We start from the raw sequence: 21910 nt of genomic DNA, 5'->3' as shown, positions 1-21910 counted from the left end.
GAATTCTACATTTCTAACAAGCTCTCAGGTGATGCCAATGCTTCTAGTATGGGGACCACAGCTTGAGAGTGTTTCTTTTCTTTTCTTTTTAAAAAATTTTTAACATTTATTTGTTTGTTTGTTTGTTTAAGTTCATTTATTTACTTTTGAGAGAGGGGAGAGGGGCAGAGAGAAAGAGGAAAAGATAGAATCCCAAGCAAGCTCCACAGTCAGCATGGAGCCCAATGGGGTTTGAACTCACAAACTGTGAGATCATGACCCGAGCAGAAACCAAGAATGAAACGCTTAACCAACTGAGCCACCCAGGCACCCCAACATTTGTTTATTTTTAAGAGAGAGAGAGAGAGAGACAGAGGGAATGAACACAGTATGAGTGGGGGAGGGGCAGAGAGAGAGAGAGAGAGGGAGACACAGAATCCAAAGCAGGTTCCAGGCCCTGAGCTGTCAGCACAGAGCCTGATGCCGGGCTTAAACCCACAAACCATGAGATCATGACCCAAGCCAAAGTGGGATGTTTAACCAACTGAGTCACCCAGGCACCCTGAGAGTATTTCATTAAGAATGAATTGGGAGTACAGGGATTAAAAACCCCTGGGTCTAAAATGATAATGACAAAATTATAATAAGCAGCAGTGAACAGTAATAGTTTTGGTGGTTCAGAGCTCCAATTTGTGAAGACTAGGCAGAAGAAGAGTTGGAAACTTAGGAAGGTAAGATTTACCTAGGATGAATATCAGGGGACAATGGATCCCCCAGTTCAGGTGGGGAGCACCTGCCTACACTCTGCTCATGTAAATCTGCCTTATATGTGAAGTGCAGGGAACCCTGTAGGCCTAGAAGTGAGAACTGATCAAAGAAAACACAGGGGAAAACCCTTTATTTTTTAAATTACAAAAATGATTCATGCTTATTGTAAAAAATAGAGGATAGAAAAAAAGTATAAAGAAGAACATTTCACAGAGGGAAAAATCATAGCTAATATATTAGTGTGTATCTTCCCAGTCTTTTTTCTTGTTTGCATACACATATACATTTTTGCAAAAAATGAGATCATACTATACGTATTGGTGTTTCATAGATTTTTTAAATGTTTACTTATTTATTTTGAGGGGGGTGGCATGGGGGAGGGGCAGAGAGAGACGGAGAGAGAGAGAATCCCAAGCAGGCTCCACACTGGCAACACAGAGCCCAATGCAGCGTTGATCCCATGAACCGAGATCCTGACCTGAGCCAAAATCAAGAGTCAAACGCTTAACCGACTGAGCCACCGAGTCAAGCTATACATATAGTTGTCCCTGTATGTATTGTTTTATGACACTTTTTTTCATTTAACATTCTATTGTGGGCATCTCAACAATCACTTAGAAAAAATCTATAGCTTCATTTTTAAGGATCGCGTTGTATTTATTATACCAATTTATTTAACCAATCCCTTGTTGTGGACATTTAGGTTTTTTCCAGTTCTTTGATACAATAAATACTGCTTCATTAACATCATTTTATATGCAAGCTTTTGACCGTACTTGTTTATTTCCTTAGAATAAAAGACTAGGAGTGCAGTTAATGGTTCAAGAGGCACACAGTGCAAATTCTAGTAAGCCGGCCCTTAGCAAAGCAGCATCTGCCCCAGCTGTGCCTGGGAAAGGAGATGTGACCACCTGAGTGCACCCTGGGTATTTTTTTCTTTTTTTCTTTTTTTCCCCCAGCCTTTGCTAAAGTGATAAGTGAAACCGGTTTCTCATTGTTTTCATCTCTATTTCTTTGACTATTTATGAAATTTACCTCATGTTCATGTTTCTTGGCCATTGTTAACTCCTCTTTTGACAACATCAACATTTTGTCTAATATTTGCAAAACTGAAACTGCAGCCACTTTTTTTTTTTAGAGCAGACACACTGGAAAATATTAAGAACCAATAACGTTCAAGATTGAGATTTTTACTATATAAAGTGCTCTGACAAATGCACAAAGGAGCAGTAAAATTATGGCTAAGAAAACAGACATATGAGTAAAGGTTCAAATCCCAGCTCTGCCACTTATACTCTGTGTGACCTTGCCAGGTTGCTTAAGTCCTCTGAGCCTCAGATGATTAAAAACGGGCATTAAAATGGGTACAATCTGCCAGGATGGCAGGAAGGAACAAAGGGGGCTGTTATGAGAAGCACGTGGCACAATGAGAGATCAATAAATGGTTGTTTTTATGAATATGGAAACACTGACATCCTCCAAAGAATATGAACTAAAAGTCACAAGTAGGAAACACGGCCAATAAATAAGCACATGGGAAAATGTGTATCTCCTTTAATAATAGAGGAAATGCTAATTAACACAAGGTACCAGCTCCCCCCCTCTTTAAATTACCAAAAACATTTTCAAGGGTAATTCCTGATGCAGAGGCAGGTGTGGTCAAACTGAGCTGCCCACATTGTTGATGGCTGTTTAATTTCTTACCACCTTTGTGGAAAGCAATTTGGCAATATGTGTCATCACGCAAACATGTTCACTACCTTTGACCTAGACGTTTCCTAAGGAAGTAATTCAAAGTATGGAAAAAGCTATCTGTACAATGACGCTTATGCCAGCATTGTTTATCACGGTGAGAAGGGCACGTTCTCTGTTTACATAAAAGGTAGAAACATAGTAAAAAATACACACTGGGGGTGGGGGCGGCAGGCCTTTTTGGTGAAGAAGTGTAATTTTTCTGTGCTAAAAAAGGACATATAAACACTTTAAGCCTCTAAATAGTTCCTAAGCCTCATTTTAATTCGTAGTTGAATGCATTTCTTTGGAAAAGCTTTTAGACCTCTATTAACAGGGGTAAGACTGATGGATTTAAAAATGATCTTCTTAAATCTGTTCATCCCCTGGTGGAACTTGGGGTCATTTGAAACTAAGGAAAGAAAAAAAGGGAGGGGGGTTGGGAAGTATTCTCTCATCTGTAAACTAGATTTTCAAATGTTTGGAGAAGGAGAGGTGCCAAGACAGTGTTGCAGCCTTCTTTCTCTGAGCCCCAGGCCATTAGAGCACGGACCCCAACGAGGGAGAAATCAGAATGAAGGAGTCCTGGAGCGGTGAGTTGGTCTGCCGCTGTGCATGAGCAGCAGAGGGATGAGTCACTTCCTCGGTCACATCCACATCTGTGTGTGCTTTGTGGTGCAGGAGAATCCCAACAACACCTCGGAAAGGCCGGACCATGCAGAGACAACCAGTCCAAGCTGTGCCTGTAGCCACCCGGTCCTTGAATGGTGAGGGCTTCTCGCTGCTAGTTAAATTCCCAGGGTGGGCGGGAGCAGGTGCTGGGATAATAGCTCCAGCGAGAGTGGGCGTCAACTACCTGAAAAGGTGCCAGAAGCCACTGGCCAAGTTACAGAATCACAGATGTCAGGGCTGGGCATGCCCAGCCTCCCTCCTGATTCACAAATCCTTCCAGCAGTGGCTCTTGAGTGGGGAGAGCATCAGAGTCATAGGGGAGATTTTTGATTGTGCACATTCCTCAACGTCACCAAGTGTATCAGACTCACCCAGGGCTGGAGTGCTAGTAGGAATACTACTTTTAAATCTGTTCAAATGATTCTCCTAAATTCCCTTGGTTAAGAATCATGGCTGCGACACACGGAGGGTAGTTTGCCCTGCAGGCTGCATTTGAACATTATCCACATGGAGATTATTGGGCACCATTGTACAGCAGCTTCTCATGATGAGTGAAAAATCTTCCCTGCCCCACCCTCTGTCCCCAGTCCCACTGGAAATAAGCCTAATTCCACGTGTCATGTTTACTTCTCCCCATTCTTCAGCAAGAAATCTTCCAGAGGTTAACAAGCTGTAAATTATGAAGAAAAAAAAAAGGTAAAGATGTAAAATCCTAAGGAGAAATCCTTACTATTCTTGAAACTTTCTTTGGCTCAACTGTTAGGCCATGTGGAGTCAGAATCCTTTATTGAAGCTTCTATCAGTTAGTGAGAGGCACCACCTCCAAGTTCAGGAGGTACTATGAACTTGTGCCAAAGCTTGGCTAATTTACCTTCCAAAGGTCAAGAGTCAAGGAGGGAGGAGCTGTTTAGCAACCACTATTACATGTACGTAATAGGCTCTAATAGAAGCAGATGACAAGGTCTGAAGTTAGAAAGCATTCTGCCATGGGAATGGGCACTTCTCATAAGTGCTCTATTGAGTTCCCGCCCCCTTAAAAAGGAAACAGAAGGGTGTTTGTGCTAAATATGACCATGTGTCATCTGGCGTGGACTATTACTTTAAACTGACATGCCAGTCATCAGCTTTGACCCTCCTTTAAATATAGGAGGCAATAATGATGCCTACTCCAAGTCACCCCAGGCCCACTAATTTTATTTATTGAATAAAACCTAGGTTTTTAATTTTTTTAGATTTTATTAAGTATAATAAAAATAGTTTGACATTTAAAAAACATTCTGATGAAGGATTCAAGGTATTAAATGTTTGTCTGTCAAATTCCTACTCTAGAACCTCAGATACTCTTAAGTACCAAGTCAAGGACCAATGTCCCAGACTAAATATTCTGTTTTATCATGGACTAGAGGGAAGTAAAAACACAACCAAGTGAAATCAGATTTAACAACCCATCTATCACTGGAGTGTGAAATGGAGATACACATGGTTTATAAATTAAAATCTTGGTAAACTACCTAATAATCTGAGGAATTAATTGAACAAAGGGATACACACACACACACACACACACACACACACACACATATACTCTTTGCTCTTCTAGAAGACTTGAATGAAGCTAAATGAAGCTAGCTGGCCTTTGAGGGGTATTTTTATGTATATGCAGATCAATGGTCTATATGCTACATATAAAATGCATATCCCTTTGTGTTATGTCTGATACAGGATTTGGGATTTAAGAGTCCACTTTAGCCACTCTATATTCTTTGAAAACTGTCCTCTCAAGTAGAATTGCCCTTGGCTCTTATGTTTGGCATGATGATTTTAAGTGCACAAAGAAGTTTAAAAGAAGCAATAAAAGAAAGTCGTGTTGGACTGAATGCACTTGAAAGAGATCCAAGTTTCCCACTTTGGAGAGCAGATGTTCAAATGCCCCAAAGGGGGAGGGTGGAGACAGAAAATGAGGTGTGAGAAAATATGTGACTCAGGAGGAGGGCATGTTTTTCCAAGGGGAGGGGAAGGGCCCAGCTCCTCAGCCCCCAGCCCCACCAACTCTGCACAGCAGCTCTCTCCACAGCAGGCAGGCCTGGGCACAGCTGGGTGTGCTGCATTTGCCAAGCAATTCCTAGGGTTCCGCACCCCATCCTCGGGGGAATTGGCCTCATTCCTCTCACCAGCCGCGTGCAGGATATCTTGGGCACAGTGTCTTCGCTAAGAATGAACCACTTTCCTGGAGGGCTATTACTGTATCTCAGGGGCTGAGCAAGGGCTTTGTTAAGAATTGTGATTAACTAGAATTCCTTTGAAGGGGTTAAGATTTCTGTGAAGAAGGCAGGCTGAAGCTACAGCCAAGTCAGAGGGTGTCCTGGTAACTGAGAACTGAAAGTCATCTTTCTGATGCCCCCTGGTGGCCTTGTACCGCTAAAATTAACCCAATGTGCTCCCTTAGCTTTTAGCCCCATACACACTGGACAAAACCCATCTTGCTAGACTTTTTAGACACATTCAGCTTGTACTTATGGAGACAAAGCACGGACCTACTACTGCCATGTAGCACAACTTCTTCCCCTGATAAGAATTGAATTTGAGGGGCGTCTGGGTAGCTCCGTTGGTTGAGTGTCCAACTCATGATTTGGCTCAGGTCATGATCTCACAGTTTGTGAGATGGATCCCCATGCTGGGCTCTGCACTGAGTATGGAGCCTGCTTAAGATTTTCTCTCTCTCTCTCTCTCTCTCTCCCCCTCTACCCCTTGTACATGCATTCTCTCAAATTAAAAAAAAAAATTTAAAATAATTGAATTTGAGACATGAGTATGAAGAAAACTCCAATTATTATAATTCCATACTTCAAATTTCTATATTGCATATGTGTGCATGATGATTGGATATTGTCCTCTCGGGAACAGAACAGATTTATTTTTAACATCTGGTAGACACATTCTTACCAGGCCAAGTTGTGCTGGGTCCAGTTTCTCATAGAGAAGCTCTCAGAAAGGCAGGCAGAAGGGATCTCTGTTGAGGGCAACATGCCACTCCTGTATCATCCCAGGCTCTGATATAAGAAATTTAACATTTCAGTTTTACCAATACTCTCATGGCCTCTATTAGAAGTACGTTAAATGTTTATTGAATCTTATGCACCTTTTTTTAGGAAGGAAAACATAGAGAAAAAAGGGCACAGAAGGCCCAGCTGTGGAAGGTGTTCCACTTTCATTCAAAAAAAGACACTGCACACAGATTCAGTACTCGGTAAGTTGAGGGGCCTGGTGCTGTGGATGCTCCGTCTTCAAGGTCCCTCTCCATGGGTCTGCTCATGGCAGGCAGACCATCTCCACACCAAACAGAATTACCCAGACTAGGGTGTTGCATATTGTGTTTTTTTGCAAACTTTATAATAATACAAAGTTTTTTTATATTATAATAATATAAAGTTATAATATTGCAAGTATTAATAATCAAATAGACTCAAACAGATCAAATGTGGTCAGAGAGGGTGAAAGTGCCACCTCTGTTTGTGCAGGAGCCACAGGACTCCGTGCACTCAGTCAAGCGGTGGCCTCAGTTCTGTGTGTCATCCTTGCCACACGACCCATAACGTGCACCTGGTGAGCTTACCGGACGTGGGAGAGTTGCTGCCGACTTGTCCATAAACATTTTTCAGAAGCAAAGAAAATGAGAGCTGGGAGGAGACCCAGAGAGCACCAGGGCATGGAATTCAATGATTTTTAGTCATAGGAGCCTTCCTCCAAAGGTAGTTGAAGCAGAAAAACATCCCCGGCAGAGCCGCCTGCATGAGGAAGAGGTGAGGCCAAGGCCTGCCTGTTCAGGCAGCTCCTGAGCATGAAAATCACCAGAGCCTCATCTACCCTGTTTTCTAAGTGAGAAACTAGATCCAGAGACCTAACAAGGCTTGTTGACGTTCATATACGCTGTTAGTCAAGAGTCTTTCCTTCAACTTCGTATTTATCACTATGTCACATGGAGTTCTACTTCTCTGCAGATGATTCATTTTTTTTTTTTCTTTTCTAAATGTTTATTTATTTTTGAGAGACAGAGAGTAAGTGGGGGGAGGGCAGAGAGAAAGGAAGACACAGAATCCAAAGCAGGTTCCAGGCTCTGAGCTGTCAGCACAGAGCCCGCTGAGGGGTGGGAATCCACAAACCACAATATCATGACCTGAGCCGAAGTCTGACACTTAACTGACTGAGCCACCCAGGTGCCCCCAGTTTTTAAAATTTTTTGGAAATGTTTATTTTTGAGAGACAGAGAGACAGAGAGACAGAGACAGAGCATGAGTTGGGGAGGGGCAGAGAGAGAGAGTGAGACACAGAATTTGAAGCAGGCTCCATGTTCTGAGGCATCAGCACAGAGATCGACACCAGGCTTGAAATCACAAATCGTAAGATCATGACCTGAGCCAAAGTTGGCCACTTAACTGACTGAGCCACCCGGGTGCCCAGATGATTCATTTTCTAGTGGTAATAGTAATATTTCATCAACTGAACACCTACTATATCAGATGCTGTAACAGAGCTTGTGTGATCAGAAGGCCCCTGGGTCCCTGACACCCTTTCAGGGGACCGTGAGGTCCTCTTTCCCAGCTACATATCTGTGTAAGGCCAATACTGCAGGAGATTGAATGGAGGTGCAGCTATGCAATCCAGCTGCCTTCTTTTAAGCCAGATATTCAAGATACTTGCCAAAACATAAAATACTGCCACTCTTCTAATACTCTTAATTAAAAAAAAAATAGCCACTTTGCATTAAAAACCTGTTATTTTGTGAGCATGAAATGAATTACTGTTGGTTTTAAATGACATAATAAATTCTATTTTTTTTAAAAAAAGCCTTGGGGCGTCTGGTAGTTCAGGCAGTTAAGCATCTGACTCTTAATTTGAGTTCAGGTCTTCATCTAAGGGTCATGAGTTCAAACCCTGCATTGAGCTCCATACCCAGCATGGAGCCTACTTAAAAAATAATAATAAAAGAAATAAGTAAAGGAAAAAATGTTTAAAGCCTTAGGACTGTCCACTCAGTCTTGTGAAAATCTGAGTGATTCTGCACAAGCAAAATTGACTTAAAATTTATAAATAGGTACCTCTGTACCAGCCTGTCTTCAGCTGGCTGAATGTTGTATAATAGCTATTCTCCAATACAGGGGGAGATTTTTCACCACAGGTATAAAAAAAGGGCACATCTTATGATATATGGTAGATAAAAACTATAATAAGCAGAAGCTCTTTAAGGTCCTCAATTTTAAGAGTGTAAAGTGGTTTTAAAAAAAAATTTGAGAACTGCTGACATAGTGTATAACATTTAGCTATCTTTATAGCCCTGTGAGTAGGAATTATTATTTTTATTTTACAGATAAGGAAATGGAGGCTCAGAGAAATTTAGTGACTTGCCAGTCAAAGAGCAGTTGCATTATCTGCTGCTGTGTGATGGAGTCTCCTAAAACTTAATGGTTCAAAACAACAGACATTTTCTATCTCATAATTCCTATGGGTCAGGAATTTGGGAGCAGCTTAGCCGGGTGACTCAGGCTCAGGTTCTCTCATGAGACTGTGGTCAAGATGTTGGCCAATACTGCCATCATGTGAAGGCTTGACTGGACTGGAGAATCTGCTTCTAAGATGGTTCTCTTACATGGCCATTGGCAGGAGGTCCTAGTTCCTCAATAGAACCTAGTTCTCCAATAGGTTGCTTGCATGCCATTATGACATGGCAGCCAAGTGATCTAGGTCTTTTATGACCTAGTTTTGAAAGTTATACACCATCACTACCACTTTATCCGTGAGAAGCAAGTCACTAAATCCAGCTCATACTCAAGGAGGGAGGAATTACGCTATACCTTTTGAAGAACATACAAAAGAATTTGTGGACATATTTTTAACCATCACAGCTAATTAGCTGTAGACCCAGACTTCACTCTTAGGTCTATCTGAACCTCATGCTATTTTAATTTCCTTGTGTTCTGGATTGAGAGGGAATTCAATGACTATTGATTGACAGAGATTTGGAGGGAAAACCATCCCTCGAGCTCATTCCATTTGTGACTTACTCTTTGAAAGATTATGTTACAAAGGAGTGTAATCATGAGAGAAGCAAGGCAGGTAGCCCTGGCAGTTGCTTTGTCGCCTGGCTTCATCTCTCCTGGAGCTGAGATGTTGCTTGAACATCCAAGCCTGTTGTGCTCACTGCTCTGGCCCAGGATCTCACGTTCTGGATTATCTGGAAGGCTCCACTTCCCGCAGCCTGCCAGGTTCTAGACAGGTACCGGACATGCACACCCTGTATTACTAACCCCTCTTTGGCAAAGATGAAGGCAAAGCTATAATTCAGTTTCCCATATCAGATCATGAATTTGACAGTAGAGTAAAACCATCTTTTCAATTGGTGACAAAACACAAGTTCTTGGCCACACAGGGTCTGAGAAGAGAATGTGGGTGTATCAGGGCAAATCTGGGAAAATACCATCTTCCATTTGTAGTTAATTCGGGAGGCCAAATTCTCACAGACCCATCGATTCACAAAGTACATACATACACAAGGAAAACCTTGAGACTTTCCTATCAGATCTGTTACTTCTGAAAACATCTCTTAGTTGTCATAAGGGGATTCCAAATGCCATCCTGAGGCTGGCAACTTCCCTTGGTAAAACAGCTGGGGAAGCTGAACACTTTGGCGCCTAACGCATACCTCTCGTGGTTAGAGCTCTACTTTTCACACATTCTGTGACTATAATGAAAAAACTCACCTGTCCTTTGTGTAACTTGGAACTTTTCAGGTTCTGATACAGGCCACAGCTGCTCTTCTGCTCCTGAGACTGGACTGTCGAGTGATAAAGGTCAGAACTGTGGCACTAAGAGTCATAATTCCGGAAGAGCCTGTGACAAAAAAACACTTGAAGGTGAGTGAGACTCAGGGGCCCTAGAAGGAAGGTATAAGTGGGGACAGCTGTGGTTCCCAGGCAGTGAGTTGTATTTCTCTTTTCTTTTTAGAGTTTTATTATAGATACAACACCCCAGGAGAGAATTCCTTAAATCATAGTGAAAGAAGCGACTTTGTCCAGCTCTGCTTTTTAAATGAAAATAAAAATTCTTCATCTTGTAAGTACATCTGCTGCATGATCTCATCTTTGTAAACAATCTGGTCTCCCAGGCCTGGAGGACCCACGTCACACCAGCCACTGCTTCCGCTTGGGGAGCCCCTGCCCTCTCCGGTCTGCTGTCTGGACCTCCTGTACTCATCTGACACTCCCACATCCTGGATGGCAAAAGGCTGGGCCAGGGCTGGGAGATATGAAATCCTAGCAATAAAAGACTCTGAAACTTGTGAAGGGCTAACTCAGTGTAAGCTGGTAACAAATTGTAAATATTTGCTAAACAAATGACCAATTAAATAATTGCCACTGTTATTCCTATTGTTCAGGAGTGGTCAAAGCTTTAAATATATCCCTACTGAAAGTCAGCATGTAAATAGACTATTTTTATACTCCTTAAACATCATATTACTAATTTAAATGTAAATTTTGGCTATCTTTAAAAAAACTAAACTCCCACATTTATTTATAAAGATGAATAAGGCATGGCTCTTGCCTCCCAAGGATTTCACAATGTCTTAAAAAGAATTCATACCCAAATAAGGAAAGTTCATGGCAAAATGTGGTGCTAGGATGAACAAAGTCAGAGTGTGCTAAGGGCACATAAAGGAGGGAAGGACATACTCCTTGTTTTGCTTCTAAATGATGGCCATATCTTCTTTGACATCCTCTCTTGTGGGAAAGTTGATACCTCCAGAGCTCTTTCTCTCCAGAGACCTGGGGACAGAGTGTCAGGGAGGATGTTTCTTATCTTTCACAATTGCCAGTTTCTAAGATGAAAAAATGCCATTTACCTGACTGAACTCAGCTGGTCGTCCCCTACACTGCCACCCCCACTCCCCAGCTGCTAACTTCTCCAATTGGATGTATTCTCTCAAGATGACAGCCACTAAAACTCTGCGGGAGCAACAGGGCAGGTTTCTTTACCACCTCCTTGGCCTTTGGGTCTATAACCCATGGGACTTGTTATTCCAATATATGAGGGCATGAGGGAATCAGCTATGTCATCGGAAGTGTGACCTTGAACTACATTAGTAAATGTATAGTGGCCAAGAGGGTAGAGTCAAAGGGAGGCATATTCGCTCAACGTTGAAAAGAACCTCCCAGAAACCGGAATGGAGTGGGCTTTTGTAGGAGGACATTAGCCCCATCTGTAGAGATGTTTCTACAGATCCCATCCAGAGACCATGTACTTTGTCAGGATGTTGCACATCTGTAGACTGGACTAGAATTGTAACTGATGACTCTATGGTCCTACCCATCTCTGAATTTCTATGTTTCAAGTAAAATCCAAAATTATATTTGGAGACTAGCAAAGGATTAAGACTGAACTCATTAGTGCTCATCATGACTTATGTTTGGGGGGCCAGCATGATTAATTTGGACTTTCTGGCTTCTACCTTCCATGTCTTAAGGACAGTATCTCCCAGGTCCCTTGTCAAATGGCACCCTCCTGAGAGGAAGTAAAGCCTGGCTACAAGAGACTGATGAATGACAGGAAACCTGGAAGGAGAACCAGCAACAAGAAAGGCAGATTTCTTAGCCATTGGCTATTGACTATTCTCCCTTCCTTTTCCTGGCTTTATTCTTGTCTTCATGCTGATCCTACATTTGTCTTCTTCTCTGTTTAGTCTCTATTTTCTGGAATTGTCTTTGTACCATCATCTAGTTTCCGACTCCCAGAATCCTTGCTCCTGGATTTTAAGACTTCCAGGAATCCATTTGGTCCATGCTCTTGGAAGGAATCATCCCTCCACTTGTCAGATGAAGTAGTTGAGCCCACAGAAGTTGGACAGCATGCCCAGGTGTCACACAGTTAGCACCCAGGGAACCTAAATCCAGACTCCTTGTCTCTTGTCTACTGAAAAGGCTCCTTTTAAAGGGGCATCTGGGTAGCTCAGTCAATTAAGCATCTGAATCTTGATTCTCAGGGTTGTGAGCTCCAGCTCCACATTGGGCACCACGCTGGGTGTGGGTCCTACTTAAAAAAATTGAATTTCCTTTTTTCTTTTTTAGAACTTAAAGACTCTTTATTCTAAGATGTAATTTTCCCCCCAAATAAATGAATAGATTCAACACAATCACAGAATGTTAGAGATGATCAAGGGGTGCAGAGACTACCCCCAATAACCATTTTGCTCTCCCCAGGTAAGAATTCTGAGAGTTTTATTTATTTATTTATTTAATTTATTTTTCAGTGCAGAAGGAATTCAGTTTATCTATTTTTTAAAATTTATTTATTGTTTAATTTACATCCAAGTTAGTTAGCATCTAGTGCAACAATGGTTTCAGTAGATTCCTTACTGCCCCTTACCCATTTAGCCCATCCCCCCTCCCAGCACACCTCCTGTACCCCTGTTTGTTCTCTATATTTAAGTCTCTTCTGTTTTGTCCCCCTCCCCCCTTTTATATTATTTTTGCTTCCCTTCCCGTATGTACATCTGTTTAGTATCTTAAATTCCTCATGAGTAAAGTCATATGATATTTGTCTTTCTCTGACTAATTTCACTTAGCATAATACACTCTAGCTCCATCCACGTAGTTGCAAATGGCAAGATTTCATTCTTTTTGATTGCCGAGTAATACTCCATTGTATATATATACCACATCTTCTTTATCCATTCACCTGCCAATGTACATTTGGGCTCTTTCCATATTTTGGCAATTGTCAATAGCACTGCTATAAACATTGGGGTGTATGTGCCCTTTCGAAACAGCACTCCTGTATCCCTTGGATAGATACCTAGTAGTGCAATTGCTGGGTTGTAGGGTAGTCCTATTGTTAACTTTTTGAGGAACCTCCATACTGAGGAACCAGTTTGCATTCCCACCAGCAGTGCAAAAGAGATCCTTTCTTTGCATCCTTGCCAACATCTGTTGTTGCCCAAGTCATTAATGTTAGCCATTCTGACAGGTGTGAGGTGGTATTTTATTGTGGTTTTGATTTGTATTTCCCTGATGATGAGTGGTGTGAGCATTTTTTCATGTGTCAGTTGGCCATTTGGGTGTCTTTTTTGGGGAAGTGTCTACTCACGTCTTTTGCCCATTTCTTCAGTGGATTATTTGTTTTTTGGATGTTGTAAGTTTGATAAGTTCTTTATAGATTTTGGATACTAACCCCTTACCTGATACGTAATTTGCAAATATCTTCTCCTACTCTGTCGGTTGCCTTTAGTTTTGCTGAGTGTTTCCTTTGCTGTGCAGAAATTTTTATCTTGATGAGGTCCCAAAAGTTTAGTTTTGCTTTTGTTTCCCTTTCCTCCAAAGACATGTTGAGTAAGAAGTTGCTGAAGCCAGGGTAAAAGAGGTTCTTGCTTGCTTTCTCTTCGAGGATTTTGATGGCTTCCTGTCTATGTTTAGGTCTTTCATCCGTTTGAATTTATTTTTGTGTATGGTGTAAGAAAATGGTCCGGGTTCATTTTTCTGCATGTCGCTGTCCAATTTTCCCAGCACCGTTTGCTGAGTAGAGTGTCTTTATTCCATTGGATAGTCTTTTCTGCTCTGTCAAAGATGAGTTGTCCATACATTTGTGGAGCCGTTTCTGGGTTCTCTATCCTGTTCCACTGATCTGAGTGTCTGTTTTTGTGCCAGTACCATACTGTCTTGATGATTACAGCTTTGTAATATGTCTTGAAGGTCAGGAGTGTGATGCCTCCAGCTTTAGTTTTCTTTTTTAAGATTGCTTTGGCTATTCAGGGTCTTTTCTGGTTCTGTAAAAATTTTAGGATCGTTTTTTCTAGCTCTGTAAAGAATGCTTGTGTTATTTTGATAGGGATTGCTGAATTTCTTAAAATAAGTAAGTTGAATTTCTTTTCCTGAATTCAGAAAGAAAGTTCTTTGTTTTCTGTGTTCCCTAGTTTTCTTACTTTAATATTAAGATTTCATGAACTATTTCATTCATACAGAAAAGTTCGGGAAATGATATCCATATACCACCATTTGGGGATCATTTTTGATGCTCTGAATTTAATCATAGCTAACATTTTTCAGCTTGTTCAAAACCAGAATGGATCTGTTCCCAGACATCGAATCCAAAATCCTCTCAAGATGAACATGAGCCCATACCAGGAAAGTAAGTATTATTTTATTAGTGATTACAAAAATGACTTAGTTGGGTACATACAATGTGCTTAGTACATTAAATTACCAGCTCAAGATCACCAAGATCATAAATAGTAGAGCCAAGATTCAAACCAAAGTATGGCTAATACTTCATTTATTCATCCAACAAATATTTTGAGTGTCAATAGCAGGGTCTTGTGCTAAGTCCTGAGGACACAGTGAAAAACTAAACTACTGTCTCTGCCCTCATATAAATTACTTTTTTTTTTTGTAGAAGAGCCAGTCTTTGAAAGTGCCAAAAAGGGGGGATGAAGAGTGTTATTACCTAACTTGGGGGTTCAGGAAAGCTGAATACCAAAAGATAAGTGTGAATCAACTAGCAAGGGGATATGGAGGGTAAGAGTGAAGGGCATTCCAATATACTAGGGCTTCCTGGAGTGGAAAGGCCCCTTGGCAAGTTCAGGAACAGTGTAGTGCGAGTGGCTGTGGGGCAAGATGAGACTGGCGACTGGAAGCTGAAGGGATGGGCGGGGTTAGACCATGCACGGCCTTGTCAGCTACAGGAAGGAGTTCAGACTCATGGGTATAATAAGCCAATGAAGTTTTTTTAACCAGGGTGTTTTTAGAGTTCCTAGTGTTGGGGCACCTGGGTGGCTCAGTTGGTTAAGTATCTGACTCTTGATTTTGGCTCAGGTCAGGATCTCAAGGTTCATGAGATTGAGCCCAGTCAGGCTCTTCGCTGACAGAGCAGAGCCTGCTCGGGTTTCTCTCTCTCCCTCTCTCTCGCTCTCAAAATAAACTTAAAAAAAAAAGTTTCCCAGTGTTTTAAAAAGATCACTCTAAAGAAAAAGTGAGAATGGATTAAAGGAGTCAAGGATTGCAGCACAGAGGCCAAGTAAGAGGCTGGTGCAATAATCCAAGTGGGATGATGGTAGCTTGGCCAAGGATGAAAGTGAAGGAGAGGTCTAGTATTCAAGAGCTATTTAAGAGGCAAAATCAATAGTGTAGCAGAGTGGTTAATAGTTCAGGCTCTGCTCTAACTCAGTCTGAACTCACTAGCTACTATCATATGCAGTGCAGTGTTTAAGAATGTGGCCTCTGGGGAGGTCTTGGGTTTGCATCTTGGTTCTGTGTCCTTGGGCTAGTTGCTTAACCTTTCTGTGCCTCCCTTTCCCCACTGTGCTTCCTCAATATTCCCCAAATGGGAATAATAATACTGCCAAACTCACTGAGGATTGGGTCAATACATATAAAGCACTCAGAAAGGTACATGGCACTCAGCAAGTGATGGCTATTATTGTTGATCATGGTGACTGACTGGATGTGAAGATGGACAGGACTCCATACTGCCCTGCCTTGCCTGGAGTTTTTTATTATTAGCTAGGGGCCACTGATGCTAATCCTCTTTGATGTTCTCAACTGGACAATAGATCCAAAGTGTTAAATTAACCTGCAGAACCAACTCCTATGTGGTAGGGGAGATAGATGAAGGGAGGCTTAGAGTCACATTTGAAATCAGACTTCCTGGAGATGACTGCTTACAAGTGCTGTATGTACCAAAGAAGTAATGCTTAACAGAAGGAATCTCAAGCCAGGGAGATGTGAAGATGGCTCCATGGCCCACCTGTCAACAGGCAAGGATCTGTGGCATCCCCTAAGACCACTATTTATGGTTGTGCAAAGCATAACTCCAGGCAGTGCCCTTCACACAGACTGTGTGAATGAAACTTCCTAGAGTTGTGCAGTGCACAACTGGAACAACTGTACATAGTGACCTGGCTCTCCTTATTTACCCAGACCATTATCAGAGAGAGTCATACTTACAGTGTAGTAGTCCAGGCATGCCTATTTAAAGAGATGCCTCTTTTCTTTTGTTTATTTATTTATTTTGAGAGAGAGTGCATCCAAGTGGGGGAGGGGCAAAGAAAGGGAGAGAATGAGAATCCCAAGCAGGCTCCACACTGTCAGTGCAGAGCCCAATGTGGGGCTTGATCTTACAAACCATGAGATCATGACCTAAGCTGAAATCAAGTGTTGGACACCTAACTGACTGAGCCACCCTGACACCCCAGCTTTTATTTTTCTATTGCTGCTGCCTCATTGCTGTTTAAACTCACTGGTGCTAGAATGAACTCAAACTGCCTACAATTGGCAAATTTGTGTGCATTTGTTTTATATATATGCAGGGTAAAAGGCTGGCCCCCAAAGAACAAAAACTGCATAAATTGGAGTGTTGCCTCTCCAACTCCAGAAGAGGAGACAGATTCTGGGGGGAAAACACCTCCCAGATCACGGTCATGCAACCGCCTTTTTCTAAAGCTCATCTGTGGTCGGCCACATGAGACTATGAGAGCTACACATAGAGCCATTACTGAACCACAGAGCTAGGGAAGTGAGGGGAGCTTCATACAAATATCAATGTGCTTTTGCCTTCCAGAAAAAATCGTAAGATTTTCATGACCTACAGTTCAGACCTTGCTACACCCACACCCCATTTCCACCCCTCCAGGATTTCTGGAATCAAATCCTTAAGCAACTTTGACAGTATGGAAATGGAATCTGAGGTGAGGACTTAGAAAAAAACCATTCTAAAATGCTTGCAGCTTGTAAGTATGGTCTCGGTCACAAAACTGATGGCTTTTAAATCATTCCAGTATGGTGGCACCAGAAAATGCTCTAATTGAAATAGTTTGTGCTCAGCACTAACATAAAGACACAGCCTAAGCAGCCACATGGTTTGTATTATTCCTAAATTGGTTCCAAGGGAAATTTCCTGGAGAAAGTGTTTTGTGGGTGGTGCCTCCACTACAGGATCTCCCTGGCCCTGGAGTGAAGTAGTGGAGTGTTTCCAGCCGCTCACAAGTCTGTTCCAGTGACACTGGGGTTAGAGCTGCCAGCACTTCCCTATTTTCAAATCAAATCCCAGGCCACCTTCAAATGCTTTGGAATGCAAGCACTAATGCCTCTGGGTGCCCTCTCAGGGGTTATGACCCCTAAACCCTCTTTCAGCGAGCCCCAATAGCTTTCCTTCTTTCTCACAGGTCTCTTCCTCTGTGGCAGAGCAACAGCCCCGTCAGGTTGCTGACCTCACCCTCTGATTCACGCTCATCAGTCATGTGTTGGGTCTTTTTTCTGTCCCTTTCTCTAAAAAATATATTCCATCTCAGACTGGTTTCCTAGGAAACCAACAGTCAAAAACAGGAATAGACTGGGTGGGAAAAGAATGCTCCAAAAATTCCACCTTGCAATGTTTAATAATGAGATAACCCAATTAACAGAAACAGTAACTTTAAATATGTGAACTTTTCCTCTGTAGATTTTAAATTCATCTTTGGATCATGCCCTAAGGACAGCAACCATTTTGAAAGAAACTACTGATCGAATGATTACAACTGTTGCAGAAGATCTTGCCAAAGTACAGAGATGGAGGAATCAACTGAAATACTAGTTTGACCCAAGACAACCAAAGACTTAAAAAAAAAAAAAAAAGAAAAGAAAAATGCAAAGGAAACTTGATCTTCCCTCAAAAAGTATCTTATTACACAAGTTTGGAAGAGGACTTTCTAGAGAAAATACCAAAACCATAGGAAATGTGGGGCCCCACGTGCTTAAAAGGAAAAAAAAAAACAAACCAATGGACCTTGATTCTTAAAATTGAAATCAACAAGTATTATTTTCAAATAAATCTGTTATTCCTAACTTGTAACGAAAGAAATTAAAATAATAAACTAGGGGTAGCTGGGTGACTTAATCAAAAGAGTATGCAACTCTTGATCTCAGGGTCATGAGTTCGAGCCTCATGTTGGGTACAGAGATTACTAAAAAAAGAAACAAAAACCAAGAACAACATTTAAAAAAGAGGACAGAATGAAACAGTAGACTATACTTTTGCCTTTTAGTTTAGAAGACCCAGTGTGAGCAAGGCTGGGGATGACAGGGCTCTCCTACACTGAGGGTGGAAGTATAAATTGGTGCAATCTGGTGGGAAGAAGGCAACTTGGTACAAAACTCCACAAATGTCAAAGCACTTAAATTCTGAGCAGCAATTCCATTATTAGCAATGACTTTATAGGTAGCTCCCCACAATAGGCCATGGTATTAGTACACAGGGATGGCCACTGGAGGACTGATGGGAAGAGTCCCCAGGTGGGATGAATCTAAACACCCTAGATGAGAATTAATAAATAACAGTAATGCAATCAGTCAGTACTCGGCAGCCACCGAAAAAAATGTAGCCATGGGAGAGGTGGCGGGGTGGGGGAGAGTGAAAAAAGCAAGATGACTAATAATACATGTAGTGTGACGTTTGTATATGCTTTTCAAAGGGCATACATATTTTCTGCAAACATACACAAAAATATCCAGTGGACTTCTAGGAAATGGAGCTAGGAGTCATCCAGAGAAGGAAGAATCTTTCCTTTTCATTTACTTTCTGTACAATATGAAATTCTTAAAATATGTATTCTAACTTAATCTCTTAAAGTAAGAAACAGGCAAACACGTTTAGTCCTAGATTAATGAATTTAGGACAAAAGTAAAGACAATTTATTAAAACTATGTACCAGGGATTAATGCCAGAACAAGATTCTGATTTGCTTCTTTAAGGCTGATTTAGAACCTCTTTAATGACAGAGCAGCACATCATTGACTCTTTCCCTCTTTCCTGAGGCCTGTATTCACTCAAAACAGTCAACAAATGGTTTCCTAACCCCCAGAGCTTTACTTAGTGGTACAGAGTTAAATCTATTCCTACTTTGAAGATCTTCGTGGTGACCAAGGCAGCTGCTATTTGTCTAGGGCTGGCTGGAGAACAGGCTATTTTTAACTTTAGGGCTTGGAAACTTGTTACGCGTGCCTTAGAAGAGATAAACCAGAGGCCGGCCTGAAGATACCTCTGATTTTGTGGCTAAAGGTACTTTAAGCTGTGGCACTATAAGGAAGATAGTGAACACTGTTAGTAGGATTCTAAGAGAAAAAAAGGAGTTTATAAACTGCGTATATACTCTTTTAAGAGGCTTTTAGATTCATCATTTACCTAAATTTAATCACAACTTGATAACCTGTTTTATGTGCCAAGCACCACCATCCTGTCCTCAAGTTTAAAATTACACTTCTCTGGCTTGCAGGGTTCTTATATGATTCATTAGTTCTTAACTTTTTTGGGTTCAACCCTCTTTGAGAATCTGACGAAAGGTATGGAGTCTCCCTTACTCCACTCTTGCAGGGAAAAGGGATGTAAGAACACACAATTTTGCACAGTTTTTAAAAGTTCACAGACACCTGAAGCAAATCCATGGAACCCAGGTTAGAAAGGACCACAATAAGTGAATATTCCTAAGCCCTCAATTATCCTTTATAGAAAATTAACTACTGTAATCATTTCCTTAAAAATATGGCCCATCTCTACTTTATTAAACTATATTCTAAATGTTAATTTTATATTTCCTTAATGACTGAAGATCATTATGAACAATCACTGCGACATGCTTATTCCAAGAAATAGAAATAGGGCAATGTCCCTTAAGAAGTCCTGGAAGTGCTAAGCTCTGGCTTATAAAGGTAATTTTGTATTTACTGATTATGTAGCCTTGGCTGTCTCCTCCCTTCTTTGTGTAAATTCTGACAGATCTCTTTTAATTCTGAGGCTGTAACAGACCAGAAAAACAAGCTCGTTAACTGTTTATTTCTAATGCTGAGTCAAGGGGCTCACCATTGCTGAGGGCAGCAGTGTGGTAAAGACACATCTGGCAGCTTCCACTGTTCACAGGCCTCTCTGTTTACTTCCAATGTTTAGCTGTGCTCTGGCTGCTTCAGGTTGCCAGGGGCAAGACAGCAGGGTGAGGGGGAATGCTTTTATCTCTTTAATAAAAAATTCTAGGGGTGCCTGGGTGGCTCAGTTGGTTGAGTGTCTGACTCCTGATTTTGGCTCAGGTCGCAATCCCAGGTCATGGGATCAAGACCAGCGTTGGGGTGCGCGCTGAGTATGAAGCCTGCTTGGGATTCTCTCTCTTCCCTCTGCCTCTCTGCCCAGCTTGTATTCTCTAAAATTAAAAAAATTAAATGCTAGGGGGTGCCTGGCTGGCTTAGTCTGGAGAGCACACAACTCCTGATCTCAGGATTTTGAGAGCCCCAGGATGGGTGTAGAGATTACTCAAAAGTAAAATCCTAAAAAAAAAAAATTCAGCCATCCACTTTATTATACAAATGAAAACATCTTTTTATCACTCCTTTCTACTGCAATCTTACTGATATGAATGAATCTTAATGATTTAAAACAGACCTAATTCATACTAAATATGAATACATTTAATACCCAAAACATTGTTTTGGTAGCTGAAATTTTACTGTGGGATGAAGACTCTCTTGCTCCTTTGGTTTTAAAAGAAATCTGCCTGTAATCTGACAGAATTCACAGAAAGTCACAAATACCTATAGCAGAAGTGAGTTACGGAGCCATCACATCTTACAAAAATAAGGTGCCAGGCTTTTGGGCTGAAATCCAAGAATTTTTGTCTTTGTGAATGATATTCTTCTTATCTTTTTGTGAATATGGCTGAACAGTCTGAATCTGCTGGATTTTATAAGCCAAGCACTTATCAACAGGAAGCAAATGTGGGCTTCAGAGACAGTGAATAAATGGTTTCAATTAGTTAATGGCAAAATGTCTTCTTCAGGGTCTTGGTATCGGAATTTGTAATTGCTAATCTGAAGGCGGAATTAGCTTGTACTAGGAATTTATGTAAGATGAACACTTATATTTTCAAATTCAGTAAGAGATTTAGGAAACAAAGGATCTCTCCAATTCTAAGCCTAAAATATGTGTAAAATGGAGGCCTGAAAGGATCTCACATCGCTGTGATAGGATAAAGTCATCACTGAGTATGAAGTGACTGAATGAATGGGCCAGTGTTTCCAGTCATCACACTTTTGGTTCCATTTGTCACAGGGCATTGGATTAGTGTAGATCTCTGTTCTACACAAGTACTAACCCTGGACTGCTAGTAACCAAGGCATACAAGGACCGCAAATAAAATGCAGATACCCAAAACTAACCCTTTCACTAGCAAAATACTGTTCTCATGCTTGATATTCAAAGAGAACTGTTTATTAATGTCAAGACTTTCCTCTTCAGATATACATCCGGGTTGAATTACATAACCTCTATGTGCCCTAGTTTCCTCAGCTTCAAAATGGAGATGATAATAATAGTACCTATCTTCACAGGAATAAATCGGAAGATTAAATGAGGTAATATAAGCACTTCAAAACAGGGCTTGGCATATACAAAGCTCTAAGTAAGCACTTGCATATTATTGTTATTTAGCAAAACAGCAAGTTATGAAATTAATATATCAAAACAACTTTCCTATATAAAAAAATGTTTGAAAATAACATAAAAGATACAGTTCACATGGAAACACAAAATAAAGATATTATGGAAATATGCAGTTCCTATACGAATAAAATAAAGGTTCTGAAGGTTATAAAAATTTAGGTAGGGGCGCCTGGGTGGCTTAGTTGGTTGAGCGTCCGACTTTCGCTTAGGTCATGATCTCACGGTTCGTGGGTTCGAGCCCCGCGTCGGGCTCTGTGCTGAC

At 41.2% G+C, this 21910-nt stretch overlaps 1 protein-coding gene and 1 long non-coding RNA gene across 7 annotated transcripts in view; one reads left to right on the top strand and one right to left on the bottom strand.

Moving 5' to 3' along the window:
- The window catches only part of AKNAD1 (AKNA domain containing 1), a 42667-nt gene extending 24904 nt beyond the window's left edge, over nucleotides 1-17763 (top strand). For 3 of the 6 annotated variants that reach the window (XM_077765560.1, XM_077765557.1, XM_077765558.1), the window contains exons 8-14: nucleotides 3160-3245; nucleotides 6300-6397; nucleotides 9936-10058; nucleotides 10150-10257; nucleotides 14241-14322; nucleotides 16750-16876; nucleotides 17629-17763. In XM_077765560.1, the coding sequence (XP_077621686.1) occupies nucleotides 3160-3245; nucleotides 6300-6397; nucleotides 9936-10058; nucleotides 10150-10257; nucleotides 14241-14322; nucleotides 16750-16876; nucleotides 17629-17760 (756 nt within the window). In that variant the 3' untranslated portion in view covers nucleotides 17761-17763. The remainder of the gene's footprint in view (nucleotides 1-3159; nucleotides 3246-6299; nucleotides 6398-9935; nucleotides 10059-10149; nucleotides 10258-14240; nucleotides 14323-16749; nucleotides 16877-17628) is intronic. The other 3 variants (XM_077765561.1, XM_077765563.1, XM_077765562.1) reach the window with 3 other exon arrangements.
- On the bottom strand, nucleotides 3762-8769 carry LOC144232723 (uncharacterized). The gene is made up of 4 exons (XR_013335499.1): nucleotides 8554-8769; nucleotides 6764-6935; nucleotides 6094-6200; nucleotides 3762-3820 (listed from the first exon to the last, which is right to left on the bottom strand). It is a non-coding gene; the product is annotated as an uncharacterized LOC144232723 (long non-coding RNA).
- Nucleotides 17764-21910: the final 4147 nt, after the last annotated feature.

The sequence above is a fragment of the Crocuta crocuta genome, unplaced genomic scaffold, assembly GCF_008692635.1.
Source record: "Crocuta crocuta isolate KB4526 unplaced genomic scaffold, BGI_CrCroc_1.0 scaffold274, whole genome shotgun sequence".
NCBI classification, from domain to species: domain Eukaryota; kingdom Metazoa; phylum Chordata; class Mammalia; order Carnivora; family Hyaenidae; genus Crocuta; species Crocuta crocuta.
This window is presented reverse-complemented; position numbering and strand designations above follow the sequence as displayed.